Source organism: Ochotona curzoniae, unplaced genomic scaffold (genome assembly GCF_017591425.1).
Source record: "Ochotona curzoniae isolate NIBS_2020 unplaced genomic scaffold, NIBS_Ocur_1.0 scaffold_4506, whole genome shotgun sequence".
NCBI classification, from domain to species: Eukaryota; Metazoa; Chordata; class Mammalia; order Lagomorpha; family Ochotonidae; genus Ochotona; species Ochotona curzoniae.
The window spans coordinates 35,053,883-35,067,487 of NW_024467119.1; the positions used below are offsets into that span (position 1 = coordinate 35,053,883).

At 39.5% G+C, this 13,605-nt stretch overlaps 1 protein-coding gene across 2 annotated transcripts in view; it reads right to left on the minus strand.

The window, feature by feature from the left end:
- The window catches only part of UNC5C (unc-5 netrin receptor C), a 334,610-nt gene that overhangs the window by 58,484 nt on the left and 262,521 nt on the right, over positions 1 to 13,605 (minus strand). For both annotated transcript variants that reach the window (XM_040966791.1, XM_040966793.1), the window contains exons 5-7: positions 7,910 to 8,090; positions 4,664 to 4,831; positions 1,741 to 1,905 (exon numbers count right to left, since the gene is read on the minus strand). In XM_040966791.1, the coding sequence (XP_040822725.1) occupies positions 1,741 to 1,905; positions 4,664 to 4,831; positions 7,910 to 8,090 (514 nt within the window). The remainder of the gene's footprint in view (positions 1 to 1,740; positions 1,906 to 4,663; positions 4,832 to 7,909; positions 8,091 to 13,605) is intronic.

Sequence of the window (13,605 nt, forward strand, 5' to 3'; positions counted from 1 at the left end):
ACCCACATACTAAACCATTTCAGCCTAACAAGACTTTTAATAGATGCACACACTCATGCACATGTACACGTAAACAAACAAAACACACTTACAGCCTCTCCCTTGTCCTTGTTTACACACAAAATTCAGGTCATCATTATTGGCACATATCCAATCATACAGAAAAAAAAAAGCTTATTAATCCTGAAGAAGTGATCTGGATGCCAAGGGATTGGGGAGTCTTAGTTTGGATGCTTTACATTTGTAAACAGACTATGTTGTCTCATATAAGTAAAAACATGCCTAGTGAGTAGCAGTTGCCTTGAGAACTTATAAGTATGCACAACAGAAAACAGTCCTTTTAAAATCACCCAAGGCTAAAGTATGACATTGAGAGAAGAGGAAGGAAAAGAGGGGAGCAAACTCCCCTAAAATGCTACTTCTAATGACAGGAATCAGTTTGTTTTGTAGTAAGAGAAACTTGAAAAAAAGAAAGCAGTGTTAAAATGTAAAACTTGTATGTGTGATGCTGTCACTTTATTCCTAAAGTGCAATTCCTGCCCAGAGGCACAAACCCCATATCTCTGGAAAAAGGGCGAGAACAGCAGATGTATTCTTTTCATTCTTGCATTTCTGGTAGCAGCTCGGTGGGATGCACAGTAGCAGCCCCAAATCAAAACCAGAAGCTTTGTGTAAGCTCAGCAGCAGCTCCTTCTTGAAGAGTGCAATGCAGCCTGACCATACAAATAAGAAGCCTCTCGGATTTTCATCCTGTGTTAGCAGCATAATTATTTATTTGTGTTTTAAGCAAGATTTCTTTTTTAAGGGTCCTTGTGTGTATCGATTCTAAAAGGTAAACAATTTCATATGCACTGAAAACACAATATTTCATTCTTAAACGACAAACACAAATACCTTTACACAAACACATTTAGCTGCTTGTATTCTGCAAGCAATTTGCAATGCGTTGTATGAATGTCAACATTTGGCCACCATTTGTTTAGATTCAAAAGTAGCGAGCACATTATTTGATCCATTATTCTCAATGTGTGTGAGTTCAGAACAATTCCTAGTTCTGTCACAAAGGAAAGACACAGTGAGTGTATACCCAAGGGCTCCTCAGTAGAGGAGAAACACTTAATAAGCATGGGAATCAAACTGCAGCCCTTTAAGATAATCTAAGGAACAAAGACAGGAACAAAGGGAAAGTATTTAGCTTATAGTGCCCATTTCATTCCCTTGCCAATTTTCTGCACTCATTTTAAAAATTCATGCGCTACTGTGTTATTTATGTAACCTTATTTGCTTTAACGAAATCATGCCCGCATTATAAACTCTCCCACAAACTGGCCATTTTCAAGGGATTGTGAAGTTGCACATTCTAAGCATTTATTGTAAGCTGACAAATCTACTTGCACAAATATTTGCCATCCTTCCATATATTTCCCATTATGTGGATACTGCTGTAACATTAGTCATGGATTATGAATAAATAGCTCAGTTTTGGGAAGTCATGTTTTGACTCCATGAGTTTAGGATATCCTTTTGCGCACTCCTGGATAATGGGTCCTTGGTCTAGAAGGAATGACAACCTCACTATGGAAATGACTAAATCATTCCTTGGTCATGGGTCAGCAATACTGAGTTTTACTGTTGTTGTTCATACTTTTTAATATTTTCTCCAAATCTTTTTACATCCTTCAATCTCACGTCCTCCAATCACCTGCTCAAATCCACTCCAATTTGGTCTAATCTACTTACTTTGCATGCAGAGCCCGTCAGTGCAGTTCTTGGATTGCAAGACCAGGCCGTCGCAGTCCTTGCCTCCGTTCTTGGGGGCTGGTGCGGTACATTCCCTTCTACGCCAGTGGGTACACTCAGTCCCGCATGTAGACCACTTGCTCCATGAGGTCCACCTGCCATCCACTGCCATGAAAAGATCGCATGTCAGATCACGGAGAGAACCACCGTTTGAGGGTGAAGCACAACATGACAAAACCACCATGCAAGACACACTCAGAAGCACTCTCTCCATTTCTGTCACTGAATACTAAAGTGTGTTCTGTGTTGTCTGGGTTCTGTGTGATGCTCTCCTCAGGGGGCAAGCCAGGAGGTTGTGAATAGGACAGAGCAAAACCGAGTGGTCCCATGGTGTCACATCAAAATTGGTTATGGTGTTCTTTTTCTCCGCATTTCCCTCTTTTAAAAAAAACTTGATTTATTTGAAATGTAGAGTTACAGAGAGAGAGACAGAGAGGGAGAATTCACTTGTAGATTCATTCCTGCAATAGTCATAATTGTTTGAGATGAGTTGATCAGGATCCAGGAACCAGGAGCTTCTTCTATGTCTCTCACATAGATTTAGGGGCCTGAGGACTTGGCCATCTTCCCTTGCTTTCCAAGGTCATAAGCAGGGGCTGGATGGAAATGAGCAGTCAGAACAAGAATCAGTGACCATATGGAATGCTGGTGCTGAAGGAAGAGGTTTAGCCTAGTCCATTAGGCCACAACACCCCACCCCATCCCATCTTTAAAAAAAAAAATAAATAAGTTTCTGTATTTTGTGGTGAAAATTAGGCATTCTTCTTTGGTTCTAAGAGCCATGATTAATAGCATCATCTTGACAATGAAACTTGAATGGCACTTAGGAGAACAGATTGGTACACTGGGGAGAAATTTCTTTATTCATCCTTCCCTCCATGCATCTTTGCTCCTTCCTTCTTTCCTTCCTTCCTTCCTTCCTTCCTTCCTTCTGTCCTTCCTTCCTTCCTTTCCTTCTTTCCTGTCTTCAGTCCATCCATCCATGCAATTACCTCTTTCCATTTAGCAATACATTATCCTTGCATCCACCTATGCAGTTATTAATGCAGTCATCCAATATGTTTCCCATTAATTCATTTTTTACTTCACATTTTTTCATTGAGGTTATTTTTTTTTACTGAAAACTTCCACTTAGTATCCAATGATTTTATTAAAATATTTGACGAGCTATTTATTTCTATTTTTTAATAATAATATTTAGGTAAATATCTAATTTCTGTAGTAAGTTAGATTTATGGAATTGTTTTACTATCTAATTTTGGCAGCATTTTCAATGATAATGAATTGGGATATCTCTATAAATAATACAACTGAAATCTCAGCTTACAGAAATTATGTAAATAAATTTGCTATTATTCGTAAAAATGCATTCTTTTAGTTGTATCACAGAAATAGAATAAATGTTGGAATAATTTTTTTAGACATTTAATTTTACTTGAAGTGCATAAATAATTATAATTATCCAGGATTGATATAAAACATCAAATATCGTATCTGCATAGTGGCAAAACAGTCTGCACAATTTGGGAAAATATTTTGGATGATTTAACAGCCAAATCATTGTGTAAATATATTATATACAGTATGCACAGAAATAAAAACATGCTCACATGAAAAACTGATGGAAGTACTAATATTTATATCACACAGAGGTGGCTATTAAAGCAACTCACAGCTATATGTAGTGAGGAATGTGCCTAGAGACTTAGACCGACCCAATGAACAGAAACACACACACACACGCACTCTTATTTTGAGAGTCAGTTTCTAGACAGATACAAAAGAGTATAAGACAAAATCTGAAATTCTAAGTCTAGTTGAGTGCCCAAATTCATTCCATAAATAAAAGCTCTCAAAGAGCTGAGTGTGGGAGACTGTTGGTTTTGATACGGGGAAATCAAAACTTGGGAAAGTAACGTGTCAATTATGTTTTTCTTTCCAGTCATTTCCCTAGCCCATTTCTGAGAAAAGTTCTATTAAAAAAATGAACTGGAACAAGCTAGATAAAGTAATTAGAAGTAAGGATGTATTAAAAATGAAACTGACAACAAAACAGCTAATTCAACCGGTGCATCAGATGTATATAGCATTTCTAAATAATTTCAACTAAGTTGGGGATAAGTTGTACTGCCAGACACTTTAATGGGTTTTGGCACTGGTAAATATTGGCTTCAGTTTACCTAGGGATAAGATCTGGTAATAATAAGAGACAGTACAAAAGCATGCTAAAAACCAGAGGGATGGAATCTTACATCAGTTATATTACTTCAGTTACACTATAGGTATAACTGAAAATAACTCATAAAATAGATGACCAACATGGACAGATAATAAAGAGCTTACTACACTATATTTTCAAAATCCATTATCGTGTGTGTCACAAAGCTTTGTCTTCCTTTTAATTCATTCCAAATGTTTTATTTGCTGTTGCCCAGAAACCGACACCACATATCAAACATTTCAGTCAAAAACATTTTCTAAATTTCAATTCCAATTAAGCTCCATGGTTTTCTAAAGATCAAGGGTTGTTATTCCTACAAATGTGTGGCTTTCGATGCTGTTCAAAATCCCTTGAATTAAGACCCTCTAATCTTGGCTCCAGCAGTTCTACTGAATAATATAGAGGGATTATGTTCCTGAGTGCTTAATCTCCTCTTTGATACTATTTTGCATATTTGGATAACAAAGTTAAGTACTCTTTTGGAAGCAAACTCTTGATTTCTCAGCAATGTAAACCATGGATGTAGAATGGATTTACATAATGTTTATCACACACTCAGGTCAAGAATAAAGCACTTGTATCTCTAAAACATGACTCCAGCATGGTAGGAGACATATGGAAATGGTAGACAGGCCAATTTACCAGGGCATAATGTAGTACAGGCTATTTTCTGCACACTCTGTCCTTCACAGAAGGCACCACCATTGAGTGGTGCTGGGTTGGTGCAGGTCCTTGTACGCTTCTGGTACCCTCGTCCACAGCGGCTGTTGCACACGGACCACTCTGTCCAGGTAGACCAGCCACCATTCACTGAAAGCAGAAAAGCAGTAACAGGTGGTTGCCATATATATGAAGATGCACAAACCACACACAGCACATCAGCATAAGTCATTTCCCAAAGTGACATACAAAGCATCTAACACTTCAAGGCCACATGAGCCCATGTATTTCATTTCATGGAGACTTTCAGTGTACTCACATTGTTGGAAGAACTAAAGGGAGATATAAATTAAAATTTGTTTACTGAGATTTGCTCAAAACAATAAAATGAGCTGTATTCTGATTTCTTTGGCCAACATTTCTTTAAAATAATATAATCCTTTTAAAGTAATATACTCCCTCATCTTACAAAGTTCCCCAAATCACTTTTGCTAGTTTAGCTCAAGAAATGTATATATCTTCATGCCAAAGCTGCAAATGGTTCTATCTCTTGCAGGGGAAAGGAATAGAACAATTTAGCCCTCTTAAAAAAAACAAAAACAAAAACAAAAAAGCATATGCTTAGTTATATTTCTTTTGCAAATATAAAGCTTGTGTTTAAGCATTGTTTCATGAACTAATGAGTGTAGTGAAGCTGGTTAAAAAATAAAATCTTACAGTGTTGGAGTTGTAAATAGGCTATTTGAATTGGCAACCTAATTACAGTGATGATAGGGAAACATTGTGTTTTTAAAGGCTTATTACTTTTTGTGATTTTTCTGATGGACCTCTTTGTATAAGTTCAAAAAGTAAAAATACTCATTAAACATAAGTGCTTTTCTGTAGACATCTGAGGATTCCAACCTGTGAGCTTTAAATTTGTTTTATGAGGCCATGGAAAGGACAAACAGATGGTTGAGAGGTAGAAACGAATGTAACCTGTTCAGCTTTACAAATTCCAAATGTCATGGCATTGTCAGCATAAATTGCTTACCAACATACTGGCAAGCTGATATTTGGGTTTTGGGTTATAAGTGATGCCCTGCTATAGCTTTTTTTTTTTTTTTTAATGAGGGATGAGTAATCACAAACTTTCAGAGACCGTAAGTTCTGCTCGAAGATCCTGGGCTTATCGTTTATTCACTGGGGAAGACAATGGCTCTGAGAATCCAAGTTCAAAAACACAGTTAGTGACAGATGTGGTCCCAGAATGTAAGAGTCCCAATATTCCGTCCGAGGCTGTTATCCTATTTCAAAATGTTGACATTTCTTGGGTTTGATCTTTCCTAAAAGGCGACTTATGTGTTGCATTATGGATATTGAAAGGAGACTGTACACAGGAAGAGTTTCATGTGTATATTAAGTATCCACTCTATCTATATATAACCTTCATTAGTCATTCATGATTACTACATCACAGTGATTGTGCCCCATTTCTCCTTTGCATTTCAAATGCTGCTAGTTAAGACGTTCAGGCAGTTTAGAAAAAGATAAAAAGCAGGAAACATTTTATTATGACTTAAGAAAGGCGGTTGCTTATAATTCACCATAGCCATTATCTGGTCTAGAAAATTAAGCCCCAGAATAATGATAGGATAAAAAAATTGTATGCATCTGTCCTTAATTAAAGTGACAGCTTTAAAGCCTCACTACAGTCAGTCTTTGGAATAACATGGTGATTTCTCCCCTCGTAAGTTCTTCCATCAAAAGCATACATCCACCTGAATGATAATGTAGGAAAACAAAATCTCAGCCTCTATATTTAAAGAGTTTTTTTTTTTTATCCTAGACTTGACAATTTGGTTGGCTTTAGACAGAGCAGTTGCAGAGAAAGATACAAATGCATTGAGCACAAGTTGTACACCGCATGGGCACTTTCATAAAGTGAAATCAGTCTGTTAGCGTGCACTACACACATACTGATTTGGACCCAGAGCAGTAAGTGCATATAAGTTACCAAAATCTGTGGTGAGGCTACAAAAAGGTGTTATTTCAGTAAAATTTAGAGGTTTTTTTGGGGGGGAGGGAGGAGCTTCAATTTCCAGTCCTGAGATGCCACTTTCCATCTAGTCCAGGGCAGTCATGATTCACATGGGGATTTCAGCTCCTGTCTGGAAGGAGCAGAAGGGAAGTCTAAGGGATTTCTCATACCTGCTGTTTGGCAAAGGCTTTTAGCTTACAAAGAGTCAATGTGCCAGGAGGCATATTTTGGAGTGTCAGATTCTCAAATCCTTCAGTATTGCTGGCAGTAAGTAAATTTCACGATTAGATCATCTTCTTCATCAAGCAGACACCAAGGCCCTTGAGTGACATTCCACACTGAAGCAGGGAGAGTGGTGTGAAAAGATCTGTGCAGACCATGTGAGAGGTGACAGAACCTCAAAATCCTTCCCAGGGTTGCTTCGTTTCCCCTGGGACATCAAATCATCTATCCACCAAGGACCTAGACTTTGGGTCTAATATTGTGAGAAATAACCACACACACACATCTCTGGGTCCACAGAGGAGCTTAAAGCTTAACTGGGAAGATGAAACCACTTGTGAAAGGACCAGCGACTGGCGGAGTGATAAATTGCTCAGGGAGATAAAAATACATATGTCACATCAAAACTGAGTGTGAACTTGTTTATTAACACTCGAGGAGAAATGATGGCCTAGAGAGGAAATGTCTTGGAAAGGGAAGAAGCTACCTACAAATAGTCAATATCCTGGACTTGGCTGCTCTCTTAGGTGAGGGCCACGTGGCCATGGCATCCACAGTCTCCCTTTGCATCCCTCTCATGAAGGGACTCAGCAGGTTTTTGGAAGTTCAAGTCGCTCTGACACGGTTGAAGAATAGGTCAGCTCCAACTTTTCAGATGTCTTACAACCACTAGGCTGTGCCTTGCCCACAGAAACATCAGCAGGCCGACTGGGTATCTTTATCCACAGAACTTGAATTGGGATCTAGTGTTGAAGTTTACAGAGAAGGGAGACCTTAGGAGTTCCTGGGGACTCTCATGGAAGCTGATGATCAACATGTAGGAATTTTCAAGTCAATGTTTGCGAATCAGGGTACCAGGGAAGCAGTGAATCCTCCCTGTTGGTGTGAGGGCCTGGGAAGAATAGCATAGGACTTTGAAAACACCTGCACATAGGTGGTACTGTAGTTGGACGAGAACTGAATGGAGAACCGAGAAACTCACTCACCATAGACTATGACAGTGGCGGTTGTGCTTTTTCTCTTGGCCACGATGTTTTTGGCAACACAGGTATAATTTGCAGTGTCAGAGAGGCGGGCCTGCTTTATGATGAGATTGTGATCAATGGTGATGTAAAAGTTCCGATCTTCAACGGGATCAATTATGTCTTCATTCTTCAACCACTCAACCTACAGGTGCGTAAGAAAAGCAGGTAAATCCTAGATGTCGAGTCCTGGAAGGCTGTTTGCCCCTAATCATGTTTTGTGACATCAGTAACATTGTTCAATGCTATGAACTCCTGCAGATGGGATCAAGTAACTTTCTGAGGTCATGTTAAGTATCACTCACCTGCCAAACCTGCTGATTCTGTTTCGTACTATGTTACTTTCAAATGTCAATGAACCAACTGGGAATACAGTGTTCAAATTGTTTTCACTATGCCCTGCAGGCAGGCACGGTGTATATGCACTGCCAAATTCAGAACCCAATGAAAAATAACAGGCTAAGCATTTCAAACCAAACTTAAACCTTTTGCTATTTGACTCATTTACTTTTGGCAACTTACCTGCTGCTTTTCAGAAATGGAATATAAGGACTATTAAAAATGCTCAATGGGCATTTAAACAGCATGTCACTCTAATAAACCAACATTTGGATGATTTATGGGTAGATTCATTGCAACATATGGATTAAATTTCCCTGAAAATGCACTGATTGTAAACTAGAGCAGAATACATTTAGGAAAAAAAAAAACATTCGGAAAACAAAACAAAACAAAACAAAACTGTCCCCATTGACTCTCAAGGAAATCTGAAGTGTTGTTAAGTTACACTGAGTTTACTCCTTTCGTGTTTCTTTAGCACTTCAATCTTGGGCTCGTAGTCTGGTTTTGGAGAAATTGACCAAGACCTGAGTGTTCAGACCCTTTGGATTATTGTTTTTCTGTGCAAACAGCATTGGTTTAACAATAAATGTCATCAGCCTTGCTGTGTAAAAGGAGAGAAACACATCTGCAGACACTGTCTTTGTGAAGGATAAAATATTTCTCACTCTGACAAGATTTAGTTATGGATTTTTGTATGTATGTATGTATGTATGTATGTTTGTATGTGTTTATAATGCATAGATATTTTTCCACAAAGTAAAATAACATCAATATGTGTCATAAAATTTCCTTGTACATTAGGGTAGATGTGGACACTGGTAATTTTTAGTTGTTAGGACTCATTTGAAGTGCTTCTCAGGAGCACAAGATGTCTAGAAATTAATCTCTAAATCTACCAGTAGGCTGGCCACCACACAGCTCCCAATTACACTGAATGCAGGGGATCTCCAATAATGTACCTCTAATCCTTGGAACAGAGTCAACATTAAAAAAGGAAAAAAAACCCGCAACAGCCCTAGAATGCAGAAATATAGGAGTATGTAGATCTCAGCCTGTATTGGAACTGATGTAAATTTTGAGCTAATCAAAGCTTGTTTGTATTTACACCAATTGATGTGAGAAAAGGGATGGAATCCATATAAAGCAGGAAATATCTTACATCAGAAAGAATTTACTCATGATTTACTTATCTGAAAGGCAGAATTACAGAAAGAGAGAGGAAGAGACACACAAAGGCATCTTCAGCTTGTTGGTTCACTTCCCAAATGGCTACAATGGTGGAGCTGGGCTGTCCTGAAGCCAGGTGCCAGGAGCTGCTTCCAGGTCTCTTATGACTGCTGCTTTTCCAAGCCATTAGCAGAGAGCTCTATGGGCAATGCAGCATCCAGGACCACAACTGGCAGCCATATGGATACTGGTACTTCAGGTGGTGGCTTCACCAGCTATGTCACAGTACTAGCCCGTAAAAGGGAATTTTAAAGTATGCATTTTGTTTTAAAATACAGACTGCACATTTAGTCGTGGGAATTCTTGTGTATATCTTGATAAACTTATACATGGATTCTAACAAAATATGGATAACAGAATTAAAAGGTGATATTTAGGAACTAGCTCTGTGGCTCAATTGGCTAACTCTCTACATTCAAACTCCAGCATCCCATATGGGTGGCAGCTTGTATCCTGGCTGCTCAACTTTCAATTTAGTTCCCTGTTTGTGGCTTGGTAAGGCAGCAGAGGATGGACCAAATCCTTGGGATCCTGCAGCATGTGGGAGATTCAGAAGCGGTCATTTGGGGAGTGAACCTATCAACAGAAGGAAGGCCTTTCTGTCTCTCCTCCTCTCTGTAAAAATATGCCTTTCTAACCAAAAAGTAATTTTTTTTTAAACAGCAATACTTATTTTGGTGTCCTAAATTTTTATATCTTATCCTCTCACATTATCCCATCCAGCTTTCTCAAGCACAAATTCCAATGCCTAATTGTAGTGTCTGTCTTTACATCATTTCCTCACGTCCCTCATCCTTCTCGCAACCCGACACACACTTTCCCATTACTCTCCTACAGTATCTCTATTTTCTTGATGTGGAATGTGTATGCTTAAATTCATAAGAGAACGCAACTTGTTGGACTCATCCTAAATTCAAGATAACAGAACACAAGTGGGTGCCTCATTCTGTCAAGAAGCTGTACTGTATTTCCATCGTCTGCTCACTCTCCTACTCTCCTAGACAACTATTTCACACTTTCTCCTTAAACACTGCCACCTCCTCCATCTTTACTTTTGGTTGATGACCACAGTTTCATTGCAAGGATAACTGACTCCAGAGAGATCTCCCAAAGCTCCCACTATCCATCTATCTGCCCCCTGCCGGACCCTTTCTTATCACACTGCTCTGATTTGCACTCTGACCCCATCCCACGCTCCAGCTCAAGGACACACTTTGCTCATTTCCCCTCTCTCTCGTATCTGGAACACTTCTGTCAGCAAGCAGACTCATTTTTCACAACAAAAACCTCCACTCCTTTCTATTCGCCCACACATTTCTCTGCTCCATCTCCAAATCTTCTTGACATGCATGCTTATACTCATTGTCTTCAATTCCTTTCTTCTTCATCTCGGCAGAATGCATCCTCATATCTCTTCACTTCTGTCACTTCACCACCACTGTTCTTGTTAGTCATCAGTCATTTTTAAAAAGATTTGTTTATTTTTTATTGCAAAGTCAGATATACAGAGAAGAGAGACGGAGAGGAAGATCTTTTGTCCGATGAGTCACTCCCCAAGTGGCTGCAATGGCCAGAGCTGAGCCCGAAGCCAGGAGCTTCCTCCATGTCTCCCGTGTGTGTGGGGTCCCAAGGATTTGGGTCATCCTGGACTGCTTTCCCAGGCCTCAAGCAGGGAGCTGGGTGGGAAGCAGGGATTAGAACTGACACCCATATGGGATCCTGGTATGTTCAAGGAGAGACTTTAGCCGCTAAGCCACTGTGCCGGGTCTAGTCATCAGTCATTTTGTTAAATCTCTCGCTGCAGGTTTAGTGTTCATTAGACTGGACTCATCAGCATTGTCTGACCCAGCTGTGTCCTTTCTGCTGTTCATGGTACACCTTTGGGTTTGGTTCAAGCTCACTGTAGTTCCAGAGCTTCCATGAGCTAGCATTTCTGCTCTCAGGGCTAGCTCCTTAGACCTCTTTTAAATTTTCTATCCACATGGTGAGCTCATCCGGTTTCACAAGATGACTCCTAAATTTATATCTTGCCCAGACCCCACCCTTGAACTCTAGACTCATATATCCAACTGATTTCGTGCGACACCACTCAGTTGTCTCATAATGACCTCCCACACTGCCTTTCTAATCGTGATCTTCCTGCTGCCTCAGCCGGCTCAGAATTGCCAACTCCAACCTTCCAGTTAGACAAAAATACAGAATGCACATTCCCTCAACGCCCCCCCCCCTTTCTGCTCATTTGGTGTTGCAGCACCATATTAGGGTTTGCCCACTTTTCACAGCCTCATCACGATGTCCTTCATCTAGTCCTATCATTTTTCTTCTGGTTTGCAGCAACAACTTCTTGCTTTATGCTCATCCCGCCTGGCTAGCAAGTCTATTTCTAATGCAGCAGTCAGTATGATTCATGAGTCTTCAATCAGAACATGCCACATCACATCTCAGACCATCTAATATCTCTGTATCTCACGTTTGAAACTGAAGTCCTAACAAGCACCAACTTGCATTGCAAAGCCCCTGGATCTGAGTTCACTTTCTTCCTTTACTTTCTTTGTCCTTTCTTCATTTCATACCATATTTGCCTCTTTCTGGTCTTTTTGTCTCACAGGGGATGCTCTTGCCTTGAAGAGTTGAATTTCCTGCTGTAAATGCAAGGAAAATTTTTTCCCTATGAATCTATATCCTTTCCTCTTTTTCCTCCTTTAGATCTTCCTGAAATGTCACCTGCATGAGACATTTTGTGATCAGCTATTAAAACTGAAATCTCTCAATCCCAATGTATCAACTTCCATGTTGTTATTTTTTTCATGAAATTTTCCACAATCTCATATATTTGATAGTTCATTTTATTTTATTATTTATTGGCTGTATTGCTCAACAAAAAGTAAGCTGTAGTATTTTCCAGTCTCACCTTTATAATGATTGCTGTCTCCTCAGGGCTTAGAATTGGCAGCTAGTAGGTGCTTCATTAATATTGGCGGAATGTACGACCAAACTGTGGTCAAATTTGCTATGTGTATTTTTAGGCATCCATAAAGGTGATACATTGGAATAGGTGCTTGTCCAAAGGGTTAAGGCACTGCTTGACATGTCTGCATTCCATTTTGTAGTGCTTGGGTTTAGGAGTTGGCTTATCTCCTGTTTCCAACTTCTTGCTAATATGCACCCTAGGAGGTAACAGGTGATGGCTCAACTAGTTGGGCCCTTGCCACTTGTATTGGTGACTGGGATGGACCCTTTGCTTTGAAATGATCCAGCACTAGCTATTATAGACATTTGGTGAGTGAATCAAAGAATAGAAAAATCTTTCTCTCTTTTAATTCTCTGCCCTTTATGTTAAAACAAAAAACAAGACACAAACAGAAATCTTGACGACTTTTGCTTTTGTTAGGTCAGCTTTATTTTAGCATTAATAACTGAACATGAATATTGACAAAAAGAATATATGCAGACTAGTGTGGCTCAAACATTATTATTTTTTGTTGTTAAATCAATTTGGCTGAGATAAGGAATGAAAAGGCAAGAATGAAAACATAGAATATGTAAGATGGGAAAAATAATGTGAGAAAATAAGTGTGTGTATGCCATGCAAAAATTATCTGAATCAGCAAGAAAAAACAATATAAGAGACATAACATGTACTTTAAAATACCCTTTGTGGGGCCCAGCATAGTAGCCTAGTGGCTAAAGTCCTTGCATTGCATTCTGTGGGATCCTACATGGGTGCTGGTTCTAATCACTGTGGCCCCATTTCCCATCTGGCTCCCTGTTTGTGGCATAGGAATGCAGTCGAGGAGGGACCAAAGCCTTGGGACCCTGCACCTGCTGGGAGACCAAGAAAAGGCTCTGGGCTCCTGGCTTTGGATCGATGTAACTCTGGCCATTGTGGTTGCTTGGGGAGTGAATCAACAGACAGAAGATCTTCCTCTCTGTCTCTCCTCCTCTCTAATTATCTGACTTTCCAATAAAAATAAAACTTAAGAAAAAATATCCTTTAGGGTGGATGTTTAGTTGGTGGTTAAGATACTTGGGTCCCACATCAGCGTGCTAGGGCTTGATTCTGTTTTTGAATTCTGATTTCACTTCCCTGC